The 12993-nt window shown below is 39.1% G+C and overlaps 1 protein-coding gene and 1 non-coding gene across 2 annotated transcripts; both read right to left on the reverse strand.

Moving 5' to 3' along the window:
- Window positions 1-3472: 3472 nt before the first annotated feature.
- Window positions 3473-3545, reverse strand: Trnam-cau (transfer RNA methionine (anticodon CAU)). Its single transcript has one exon. It is a non-coding gene; the product is annotated as a tRNA-Met (tRNA).
- A 338-nt stretch (window positions 3546-3883) lies between these two features.
- LOC139138471 (pancreatic lipase-related protein 2-like) lies at window positions 3884-12601 on the reverse strand. The gene is made up of 9 exons (XM_070706857.1): window positions 12474-12601; window positions 11887-12302; window positions 11050-11158; window positions 8813-8929; window positions 8436-8555; window positions 6670-6924; window positions 5764-5884; window positions 5152-5346; window positions 3884-4138 (listed from the first exon to the last, which is right to left on the reverse strand). The coding sequence occupies exons 1-9, from the start codon at window positions 12538-12540 to the stop codon at window positions 4063-4065; spliced, it is 1476 nt and encodes a 491-aa protein (XP_070562958.1). The 5' UTR covers window positions 12541-12601; the 3' UTR covers window positions 3884-4062.
- Between the last annotated feature and the right edge of the window lie 392 nt (window positions 12602-12993).

Raw genomic sequence — 12993 nt, forward strand, 5'->3', positions numbered from 1 at the left:
TGTACAATAATGACAGAAGTATTGATTTTTTGTCAACTGTGTTCATAATAATAAATTTATTGTCTTTTTACTTGCCATTAGTGATAACGCCTTATGGCCCTTTGATAGAGCTAGCAGACCACTGTCTCACACATAACATTCTCTACTTTGTGCAAGACGTCAAGTCGGTCATTGACCTTGACGCGCACCCGCACACGGTTCTCTGAGGTCAGTGGCTATAAACAATATTTTCATACATTTTGAGACTACTTGATTCGCCTTTTTACGTTAGGCTGTATTCACAAATACTGGGCGGCTGGAGAAATTTTGAGTGTGAAAGTTTTTTGGGGTAGGAGCCTACAGGGGGATTTGACAGGTTTGCGCTTGGTTTGAACGCTGTCCCTCCGTGGATGGAGAGACTGTGGTTTGAACAACACTTAAACTTGGGTCAAAAGTATATAATACAAACCTGAAGATAGCAAAATTTATTAGGGAGGACACCTCATATGCTGATGAAGGGACAGGGGAACTTCTGTTGAGGGGAGTTTTTGTGGTGGCGAGGGGAGAGGGGAAAAATTTAGGGAGCTATCATTATTTGCGGCGTAGAGGTCGGAGAAATTTCATCAGAAACTCCAAAATTTCGAGTACCCCCTACCATTGATTAATTTGAGTAATCCCCTCTCTAACTCAGAAATTTCGACTGTCCCCCACCCCTTAGTAAAGTTAATACAGATACATGTATTTGTAAAATTTATGTAAATACAGCAATGGTAAGACCTTTCAAATCCTGATGTACCTTTCTAGATTATCATCGGTTATTTCATGATGGTTGAAAAAGGTGAAACCAACTAAATGAAATTCAAAAGTGACAACATAATACAGATATCAAAGCTCACGCTATAACCATTATCCAACCTTGTAGTATTGTTAAACTTGGAAAGGTATCATGACAGGATTTTCACTAGGATATCTGACTTGGCAGAATTTGAAAGTACAGTGGGAGAACACGCGAAAAGCTGAGGTGGAAAGTGTCAGAGGGGCTGTCCCCTATCTTGGGTGGAAAATTTAAAAAAATTAAAGTTTGCAATGGTATTGTCTGGTGCAATCTGAGAGGTGTTTTTTTCTTATTTTTTATCAAGTAAACTGTTAGAGCACCCCAGGGGGAGAGCACGAGAGGTGTTCCCCCCCTCTCGTATCGAAAATTTTGAGAAATTGATGTGTGTAAAGGTGCAATCTGAAAGATGTTTCAATTTATTTTGCACTCGGTAAAATTGTTTGAAAATTACATTGAACACTGATATTTTATTACATTTTTTGCATGATCAGTGTTTGAGTAACAATATTCATGAACCAAACAATGACAATATTTTGTATAAAACAGTTCTCAGTTTGCCAGTAACTGAACACCAATGAATGAATATGCAGGAATGAAATCTATGACCTTCTTGTGTCATTTCTCCAGCTGCCAGCTTCTAATGAAAAGCCTGAATACAGTATGGTTAAATGTAAAAATGGTTATTGAACTGAAGTCTCTGATAATAAAGGATGAATTCACAACAGTTAAGTTTTGCCCTTTGAAAAAGTTTAGAAATTGATGTATGCAATGGTGCAGTGGAGTGCAATTTGAGATTTGTTTTCAAATTGTCTTTTACTAGTACCGGTAAACTGTTAGAATATACCCCGAGGGGAGAGCATGAGGGGGGGATCTCCCCCCTCTCGCATCGAAAGTTTTGAGAAATTGATATGTGGAATGGTGCAATCTGAGAGATGTTTCAATTCATTTTGCACAGAAAATTGAGTAACCCCCCTTCTTCCTCTCAACAATTTGAGTGATCCCCCCCCTTTAAGTTTTCAAATTTTTGAGTGACCCACCCCGCACATTCCTCCGACCCCAAGGCCATAAATAATGGCGGCCCCTTAGTGGGAAGCTTGATAAAATCGCAGAGAGAGGGCAGTTGCATGTGAACAACTTTTACTTTACCCGCCAATTTTTTTTTTGTCCCAAATTCTGTGAAATTTATTTACACTTAAAAACACTGAAAATACCTTTATTTGAAATTTCTTGAAATTGGTTGGTTGACTGCCCCGGTCCCAGACTACTAGGCAGTGACCTTGTTCCCACCCTCTCAGCAAAAGGGAAACTCAGCTTGGTCCAAACTCCAAACACCGGGGTAATTAAATGTTGACCTGGCACTCACAATCATGTGCGACAAGTGTGTAGGCCGTATTTGTAAAAAGTAAGGAACACGTGTAATATTAACAAGTGGAATATTAAATGGCAGATAGGCAAGTTGCATATCATGTGGCAACTCATAGTGTGTGCTAGGCTTAACAGTACGTATTTTAGCACATCACATGTAGTCTAGAAGTAGCCTTGAGGAATTAAAAAGCTCTATAAGCTGTATCTTTTGACTATTTTTTCAGAATTTTTTTTTTTTTTTTTTTGAGGTTTCCCTACACTTTCTGCATTGAATCCCTAAACTGTAATTTAATGCCAAGTATTTAGCATATCAACGCAACCTATATAAGTACAATCTCCATTGTCATTGTTAAAATTGTATCCAAGTCCGGACTAGAATTCATTTGCAAACAATAAACAATGATCACTATACACATACAAGCTGTGTTGACAAAAAGGACACTCAAAATTTCAGCATGACAAACAAATTAGGGTCAGACACGGTAGTTGATATACAGAAGCGAAAACTTGCCACAAGTAACAGCTCATGGCCCTTTAAAGAAACTTCAAAATACAAATATATGGTCGTCCGTACATGTGGTTTGTCCCGGCACTCAAATAAAGTCTTCTTCCCCGTTCTATACTATATAGCCTGGACCCCAGTCTCCGCTTTTGGTCTCCGTCCACACTCCACGAAGGCCAAACTGGGAGACTCACTGGGGTCCAGGCTACGTTCTATATGACAGTCTGTGTGATCCTCAGATTTGTTGACCTGGTTGGATATGGGGTGCGAACATTGGCAGTCTGGGAGGGAATAAATAGATCTCCAATTGTCTTTAGACATTTACAAAAACTAAATATGAAATTCGTCAACAGGAAATACAAAGCGCCTGCTTCAACTTTACCAAAGTGGCTATCGGAGCAATCGCGAACAGCCCTACAATGCTGCACAGACTTCCCATCCCCACATTTCGGTAGGCGGTGTACGATTGGAAAAAGACTTTAAGCTTACATATACAGTGCAAGATTTTAGACTCTTCGTGGTGTTTTCCAAAACAACGTATAGAGCGACATGGATGATGTAACACATCAAAAATCGACGATATAAATGTGACTTAGGGCCTACTGAGACTTAAGCTTATTCAAAAATTTAAATCTCTTCTCAACTCAAACGAGCTCATGTGACGTTCATTTCTTAATACGTACGCGAAAATAAATTTGACGAGTGATTAATCAATTATCTTGCAATTTGTCCTACCCGCCAACACAACATATGTCTCGCTTCACAAATAAAAAAGTGAAGTAAAATATAAGTGCCCCGTGTGAGGATCGAACTCACGACCTTCAGATTATGAGACTGACGCGCTGCCTACTGCGCTAACGAGGCGCACTTACTTCATTCGTCAAATTCAATGCTCATAAAACTTGTATTATAAAGAAGAACTTACTGTGTGCTTAAAATCAAATTGTTCGTTGAATGTATGAGTTTTTTAGAAGGTGTAATCATCCAATACACAAGATTTCACCCGGACTCCACTCTAAAATACGGTAGATTTAATTCTCATGTACTTGTGTTACAGTGGTAGGCTCGTTATGAGGGCTACTGTACTGTCATGTTCTGACTGTTTAGTTGCGAGTGCCAGCCACTCACGACCGCTCGACTTCGCACAGTAATGGGATCGGCGGTTATTTTCGAGTTTCACAGAAATTAACACAGCAACTGACTATTTTCTAACAATCTTTTTAATTCTGAATAACCAACGTTTTTAATTTGAAGGTATCTGTATGGGTATAGGCCTACGTATTAAAATGAAGGCTCTCCATGAATTATTTCTGTTTTGAAGGTGGATCCCCGCCGAATGCTGGTCCGGCTTCCCCGAACAGAACTTTTCACCATATGAAAATTAGCATGAAGATGCTGCATCGAAAACCGCCGTCTCCTCAGCGATGACTTCGTTATTCTTACCACAGAAATAGTACCTGTGATAAAAACAAAAGAAACGAATTTAATCAAAGTATACAGGGGGCATAAAATCCAGCTACCTTGGCCTAATCAGAAATACATCCTTTAGGCGGGAAAAAATATATTCTACGGGCCCGACCGATCCAGATTTGGTCGATTTCACAATTTTTTTTTTTCAGAAAATACCTTCAAACATGCAATACATAGAGACATGCAATGTGCGGCAGACGGCAATAACGGTGCCAGTGCGTCACAAAGGGAGTTAGATTAGCAGTATTATTCAACATGGCATTGCACTTGTCTTTGACGATAATTGAAAATTGATAAAGTGTGTTGATTCCTCGTAAAATCGCTGGACCCATCCACCAAAAAAAATGACAATCAGTAATGTGTTCAATAACGGTATTTGGAATTTACATGATTCTGAAAAGTTCAAGAAAGTTTGATCATGGCAGTGATAATTTCTATAACACAGCACTACAAACTCAGTTTAATAGCATGTAGGCTCACATGAATTATTTTATGAAAGCATGGTCGAAGTCCATGTGCTACGAACTCAGTGTTATTTATAAGCAAAATCAAATACACATCTACAACACACTTGCACAGGCGGTGAAAGCATTTATCATCTATGCAGGATATATAGATAGTCACGAAATAAAAATATTGTTAATAAAATCACGTTTGTCAGGGTTGAGCTTTCTTTCTGTTTTGCAATACTTGAAAATCACTGACGGATTCCTTTAGGTCGATGTGGAAAAGTCTCTGAACGCGTACGGATGACACAGCCAGTGCATTGGAAACGCCGTAGACAGCTGTGTCAAGTGTTATCCGCAGTTGTGTGTTGTCTACATTTGGCGCAATTGTACTTCCCAGACTCTACTGGTATGTTCAAACAAGTATTTCGGCATAGGCCGGGCCCTAAATGCCCATACAGTGAGCTATGATGTGAACAACTCAACGCTAGAGGTACTCCTCAAATTCATTCGTGAGTTTTAAATATATCGGTACGGTTTCGATTTTTACTTACTGGTTTACATCGTCGACACCATCCACGATAATCTGGTCGATGTACAGTTTAGGATCCTTCAACAGATCCCATTCACCAGGTTTCAAGAGGCTTGGATCATGCACCCAGCGGAAGTAAGCCTTGGTCAGGTCACCGACATCCTTTGTAACTATCATAAATGTGTATGTGCTAGAGTGCTTCACTTTGTCAAGCTCCCTACAAAGACAAATATACAACCAAAAAATAAAGGGAAAAAAACACAATTGTATGTGTGCGAATTCGACCATCACAATAGTGCAAACGCTATTTTCATAAAGATTGAAGTTCCGTTACTTTTATTTTTATGTAATTTGAATTAATTTTATCCGGTTTCGAAGATACAGTTTCTTTCTCTTTCCAGAATTCATAACGGAAGGTTCATCTAAGTTTATCACCACATGAAATTTATGATATAAACCATGTGAGTCGAGAGCTAGGGTTGCTTATCAGTGCCCTCTGCGCGATGACATTATTGAGAGTGGCGGTACAGGATAGACCTTTTGTGAATGTTCATGTGAACATATTTTAAGGATTGAAACATTCTGTTATAATTAAGTTATAATGACAAGTGGAGATATTTTTTAAATGACATACTCGTTGAGTTGCAGTTCCACGCTGATGTCTTTATCGCCCTCTAGTGTCAAGTATAACCACGCAGGTTGGTCTTCCGCTCTTCTATCGTCACCGAGTACGAGTTGAACACGATATTGGTTAGCTGTGTGGACGTAATAGGAACAAACAAAGCATGGTGAATTAACTGGTTGACGTGCCTTCCAGTCACACAAATCAATGCAAGTAACAGGGATGACAAAAGCAAGTTAGACTTGCCAAAAATCTGTGGGTATTGTAAATAGTGACACACAGTAAATTAAAAGAATATAAACTTCAGCAGACAGTCGCGAAATTTAAGCAAGATTCTTTGGCAGACGATCGCGTAGATAATGGTTTGAACGAAATATCAATAAGAAGACAGTAAAATTTCGTAATCATATAAATATTATTTAGGATGAAGAAAAGTAAGCTTACTGAGGATATTTTCTCAACATTGTGCTTATCTAAATTTCCACATCATGTGACAGATGTCAAATCAATACTAAAGGTATAATGCGCCTCCGGGACAAATATTAGGATTCTCAAATATGTACAATTCTTTTCCACTTGTTTGGATTCATTTTAACGCTCTTGAGTAAGAACAAATTTCACTATCTTAGTTTTCGAAAATCGAAAATTTTATTTTTCCCCATAGAGTTAACAGTGAGAAGGCGGCTACTCAATCATAGACCCTAGTGTTCAAGTTTTTCTTTAGGGTCTGTTGCTGCGACAAAAATATCAGCAGATGTTATAGGTAAGTTGTTTCACAAGTACCAAACTTTGCACGGTGACCTCCAATTTTTATTCTTGAATTGTTCAGTTTCACTGAGGAAAGTTTCAGCAAAAGTTTAAGTCGTTAACGTTCGAGGTGCATGTCACCGTAAATGTGACACATCGTTGATATCATACCGTAATATGGATAATCCGGCCTGGTGTCGAGGAAGTAGGTGACCAGTTCTACACCGGAAGAGGGTTTGTTCAGAGTTGAGTGGTAACCCATGTAGTTGCAACCATACCTCCAGCCACATTCCAGGCAATCGCCGGCGTTAAACGTGTCTTCGTCGGCACACGGCACACCCTTCAACCATACGGGATCAAAGTTTATACTGATGTTGAAAAACTCGGTCGCTCTAAAGTGATTGCAGGCTACGAAGTACTTGCCACCTGTAGTGAAGTTCAATGTTGGTATATGTATCGAGCGACGGTATACCACGAGATTTTGACAAGTTCGCGACATGTATGCACGAGCGATAATGAGTGCATATATGAAGTGAAATGGTCAAAATCGAGTGGTATACCGTCACTTGGTGTGATTTATTGCTATTATATCATAACAGTATATTGAAATTTTGGCGTGAAACGTCAAAAATGGATTTTTGCTCAAGCTGAGATCTCGCGCGTATGCCAGCCGTTGTACCACGGTTCTTTTCCCGTCTCGACCAATCAGATCGCTGTATTTGCAGCATCAATATACTGGTATGATATAATTAATGTCTTCATGTATGATGTTTATCATATTATCTCATTGTAACGCTCAGGATTATACGTGTTATGGAGGAAACGCTGGCTGCCGAGAGATAAGAGGCAAAGGGGGAACCTTTCCAGTCAAAATACAAAGCAAAAGACCTTTTGGATTTTACCTCAGGATAAGGATAAGGATAAGGATAAGGATATTTTATTTCCCAATAGAACAGAAAAGAAAAAGAAAAATACAGACACATTAAGGATTAGTAAATTGGGTAGGGACTAGAAAATAGTATAACATACTAATCGAGTCCAGCCCCCTACCATTCACAATTGCTGAATCTATCATTTTGCCATAGGGCGTCATGTTGAACATTGTGACCTATCCTCGATATTTGAAATAAATTCTATGTCAATGTAAGTACATAAATTATAAAACTTTGTCGTAGAAAATATACATAAAGAGAAGAAAACCTGTCAGATAAACAAGAGATGACGTTTTCAGGTCTCTTTTAACTTTTGACTTAGATCTCAAAGATCTTATACTTTCTGGGATTTGGTTCCAGAGTGTAACACCAGAGTATTTCATTGAACACTGTCCTATATTAGTGGTATATTTAGGGATGAGAAGATTTCCCTTGTCTTTCGACCGAGTAGGATACAGATGTTGAATGCTTAAAAAGTAACAAGGAATGTCTGAAGGAAAATTCCCACTTATATTATCATAAACAAAAAGTACAGTTTGATAAGTATATTGCTTAAAGACATCAAGAATTTCCAACTCATGAAACAATGGTTGTGTATGCTCAAATCTGTTGGAGTTTGTAAGAGTACGTACTATTCGTTTTTGGGTAAGATATATAGGCTTAAGGTAAGTTGCGTACGTATTCCCCCATACTTCTAACGAATAAGAGATATGTGGTAAAATGAAACAATTATAAAGTAGTAACAATGTTACACATTCTGTCTCGTCACATAGTGCGCACAACGCATGTGCACGCAATAATAAATTTTCAATAACAACATGTATGATACTCTAATGAATTGTTTATTATCCGTCACGATTGTTTCATGAAAATCACCTATATGTATCCTGCACTACCCCACTGATATCAAGGACGGGGGGGGGGGTCCATGCAAGCATGTTTTGCCACGATTAAGGTGAAAATTTTGAGCGGAATTGACTAGAGAAGGAGACCCGGCACACTCACCTTCGTAAAGTCCATCATCGAAATCAACGCGATCTACAACGTCCTGATCACAACCGGGTTGAATATGACCGCCATTGGGGAAGAAATCTACGTGGCCAATCGGTTCACGCATGCCAAATCCTGCAAATATAAACCAACTAGATCTCTATCATGCGAGGACTTGTACCCATTTGCCATGGAGTTGGAAATGTAAAACCGTTCGAATTATACTGTTGTACTTTCATCATTTTACCTTTTATTCTGTTATGTACAATGTGCTGAGAAGTGTGTGTAGAGCATTTCAAAAAGTTCTTAATAATAATAATAATAATAATATACTGTTCCCCTTTAGTGTCTTTAATTTCTGTGCATTGGTAGTACCGTGACCTGTGACCTACCAAAGCTGGCCAGTGATTCGGCGTCGGTATGGATGATATCTACAAAGGTGGCATCTCTTGTATCTAGACGCACGATTGGATGTGTATCTTTGAAGTACGGTTCTGCTGGATCGAGACCTGTGCAAATAATGTAATATCGTGTAAGACCATGAAATCATACATAACTGTGCTGCTACATGAACTACAGACAAATAATGCTACAGCTGAGGGTCTGTACTACAACTGCGTGACTTCTGCATAAATACTAATCACCATTCAGGATTCAAGTGCAGTAGGGTACTTTTTGTAAGTATAAAATAATGATAAAATGGTTAAATTTTTATCAACAATATTCATAAATATAAATTTATTATTTTTTCCACTCTTGCTATGACTAATAACGCCTTGTGGCCCCATGGAGCGTCAAAACTAAAACAGCTTTGATGATAAAATTGTATGTCGGGTACAGCCTTTGCTGAAATTTATTTCTGTTTCTTATTCAGTTTAGGTAGTTCTTCGCAAAGTTCACACTTCTATGAGAGAGCAGACTTGGCAAACCCTATTTCACCTCACATGAACACGATAGATCAGTCATTATCATATAGCTAGATTCACGTGCTTTTGTAAAGCTATGGTAAGGGGCGCCCTCACACCTCTGCATCGTTCCACGTGTCCTGCCCTGGCCCGGTGCCCTTATTTGGATCAATGCATGGAATTCTGATTCAAAAGTTGTTATCAGGCGCACATATTCCATATGGATTGCGTTGCGTAAGTCCAAGCACACACACTGGGCCGATATACATCCAATGCTAATCTAACCTCTAGCACGTTTGTGCACAGACACAAATTAACGACATCTAACTGTACAAAGAGGAAAGTATCATCGATTTGCAAAACCATATTGCATCGTCTGATTTTGCACGCTGTACGTACATTCAAACATTTTAAATATACGCTGTCGTTTTACACCGTCACGGTATAATTCGACAGCAATGCGTATACAAGTATATAAACTCAAGTGAGCATACATCCAAGCGCAGGATGAACTAACGTTCTTTATGACAGGTATTGAACCTTTTACAAGAACATGCTTTCCCTTTCTGCAGACATTATCGGATATCATGATTGAAGACATAATCAGGAGATAATGTATCGACATAAAAGAAAGCCAGTCATTTTTTTACTTCATTAACCATTCGGATAGATTGATCGGTGCGATTGTACATTCTCAAAGTTACATATCGTATCTTCCTGGCAAAATTTAATTCTGAACGTAATACCACTCTCGACCCACAAATTTCAATAATTGCCCGCAGAGTAGGGTTTGTTTTGTTACATTGTCTGGGATATGATCGGAATCGACGATTTCTTTCTGTCGTCATGGTTACACATGATAACACATGTTATTTAATTTTTTGCCAGGAAAAACCTCGGCCACCTCATAGAAATCTTAATTACTGAGTATTCTAAATTTTAAAGGCATAAAGTGGCTTAGAACATTCCCATACGGAGTAGACTTAATCCAGATTATAGTCCATAGAAATATAGACTTGAACAATGAAGACCAGTGAACTACCCAATTATCCAAAATCTCTGAGTTGATCACACTGACATTGCCAGATTGCACTCGATTCAAATTTTTAAGGCAGTATGCGCCTCGAAAGTGAAACACTTAGACTTTTGCCATTCTCGCGAGCCAGAGCATAATTTCCGCTGTTCTGACCTACGCAAAAATCAACGGGTAGCGCTAAACTGTTGCCGTGAAGAGGCATGTGGTTTACGACGATGGATTTTGCTCAAACTTTCTTTAAGGAACCTTTCAACCAATCTCTTTCAAAATCAAGAATGAAAATCGGGGGTCACTGTGCAAAATTTTGGCACTAGAGAAATAAATTACCCAAGATTTACCGATATTTGAAATTCAAAATGGCCGCCATCCATGTGTTAACTCCATGGAGGAAAAATAAAATTTTCTATTTTCGAAAAATTAAGCCAGTGAAAGTTTTTCTTTCGTGAAGAGCTTCAAAATGAGCCCCCACAAGTGGTAGATCAAAAAGAATGTAAGTGAGGGTCCGAATATCTGTCCCGAGGCGCGATCAACCTTAATAGTATTGTTGTGAACGCAGTTGCTGTAGTTGGAATGCATATGTTTGAAGCGTGTGAACGACCATGAAACCAAGTAAGGTTGGAGTGAAGGATGGTATTCACGGTTTGAGTATATAATTGCCTGTCGTTAGTCCGAACGTACACATACACACCTGTGATTCTTCCGACTTTGTTGAGTCTTTCTCCTGCATAGCCAGCGATGTGGGCACCGAGACTGAATCCGATCAGATGAACGTCGGCCAATTTCAGAGAAGCCCACTCCTGCAAACAGTGAAAGGGGACGAACAAATGTGAGTAAAAGGCAGGAGAAACGGCTTTTAGCGAGAAAGTGTAAATTTGGTGAGTGAGTAGTGATGACGATGATGTATTAATATGTATAGTATTATTTTGCTAATTTTGACCATCTAATGTAGGATAATGTAGGATAAAATGAATACAAGTATATGATATCTGTGAAAATTTTAATCTTTGAATTAACTATTTTGATTGCGATAGTAAGAATGTATACTAAAATTGAAGATTGTTGAAACTGCAAGCATCGATAACGGAACGACAAAAAAACAGTTGGTTTCATAAACGTTAGCGCCGATGCTTTACGGAGACTGTCAAAAGTAGATGGTCAACAACCTGAATAGAAGCTCGGGAATGACAAGTGTCACAGAAATGAAAGGAGACACGGTGACAGACAGACAGACAGACAGACAGATAGATAGATAGATAGATAGATAGATAGATAGATAGATAGATAGATAGATAGATAGATAGATAGATGGATGGATGGATGGATGGATGGATGGATGGATGGATGGATGGATGGATGAATACAGGCATGGATACAGACAAAGATAGACATACAGACATACATAAAGCGACAGGGAGACAAATAGGCAGTCAGGCAGAAACCATTAAGATTGACAGGATGAGACAGATGTAGACAGAAACATGTGACGGAGACAAACACTGACAGCCTATATGGTGATGAGACTTACCTGCATTTTCGTTAACAACAGTGCGATTTCGGCGCCAACGACCTGTGTGTTAGCAGTGGAAACGGTGTATCCAGCCACGGCGCCCTTCCTCCAGTTGGTCAAGACGACATTGCAGTCCTTCTTTTTGAGAAATTCTAATTTCGTGTGGTGCATCCACGTAGTGTCTCCGTATTCCAAGTAACCGTGTGCAATCACTATTGTCGGCCCGGAGGGGTCGAATGGCGACGACTCTACCGTTGTCTTATCGTAGGCGCTGATCACATGCCCGGTCGTCGGATTGCTGTTTGTGTACAGGGTGAAAGTTGTGTCGATCTCCGACGGGTCTTCGGGCAGGTATGTGAGGGGGCGGTACGGGAGGTCGTAGAAAGGTGGGTCGGTCGTGAAACAGCCCAATTCATCGTAACATACAGATTTACCTGTATCGCAAAGAGCACAAAACAACTATAGTTTCTGAAGAAGCAGAGAAATATTGAAAAGGCGAAGCAGTCTATACTCACGAACTTCAAATCGAGCGATGGGTGTGAATAAGTATGGTAAACTATGATTATGCCATTCCATGTGCATTTGTAAAATAATACAGGACTTACCTTCTACTGAAACCTGAAGTAGGAAAAGCACTACAGCGGCTGACGAGATCACTGGCAGGGTCTTCATTGTGAGGATGAGTGTTTGTAAACAACCGTGAACGGTCTCGCCTTTATAATAAAACGGCAATACTGCTTACGTAATGACAATAGGCATATTTCCCTTCAGGTTTTGTTGTTGAGATGTCACGGTGACAGGTGTAAAACTTCCCACTAATTTTTAATCTTTCTGATCTTTATGTTGATTATCTTACGTCACAGCTTCCGTAGTATTTATCGTTCGACGCGAAGATAAAATTATTATTGAACAAGAGACATGAACTTATCTGATGCCTTGCGTTGCTCACATCAAATTTAATTTAGACAGTTTAATCAAAAATAAATGTTTACGGAATATTGTCATGCATTATCGCCGCTTAACATCAACTTCTAAAATATTGGCTGCATCTATATGTTTGAAAAAAAACTTAATTGCTTAAGTTTGGGGGTGGGAGGTTTTTGGCAAAATTAATTTCTGTGCAGT

This window comes from Ptychodera flava, chromosome 8 (assembly GCF_041260155.1).
Source record: "Ptychodera flava strain L36383 chromosome 8, AS_Pfla_20210202, whole genome shotgun sequence".
Lineage (NCBI taxonomy): Eukaryota > Metazoa > Hemichordata > Enteropneusta > Ptychoderidae > Ptychodera > Ptychodera flava.

What these genes read in the sequence shown, in the direction of transcription:
- LOC139138471 (XM_070706857.1), bottom strand. Translation starts at nt 12,540, where the DNA reads ATGAAGACCCTGCCAGTGATCTCGTCAGCCGCTGTAGTGCTTTTCCTA. An exon ending in ACTTCAGGTTTCAGTAGAAG is followed by an intron (nt 12,303 to 12,473) that starts GTAAGTCCTGTA and finishes TTTGCGATACAG; the next exon opens with GTAAATCTGTATGTTACGAT. An exon ending in GCCGGATTATCCATATTACG is followed by an intron (nt 5,885 to 6,669) that starts GTATGATATCAA and finishes ACGTCCACACAG; the next exon opens with CTAACCAATATCGTGTTCAA.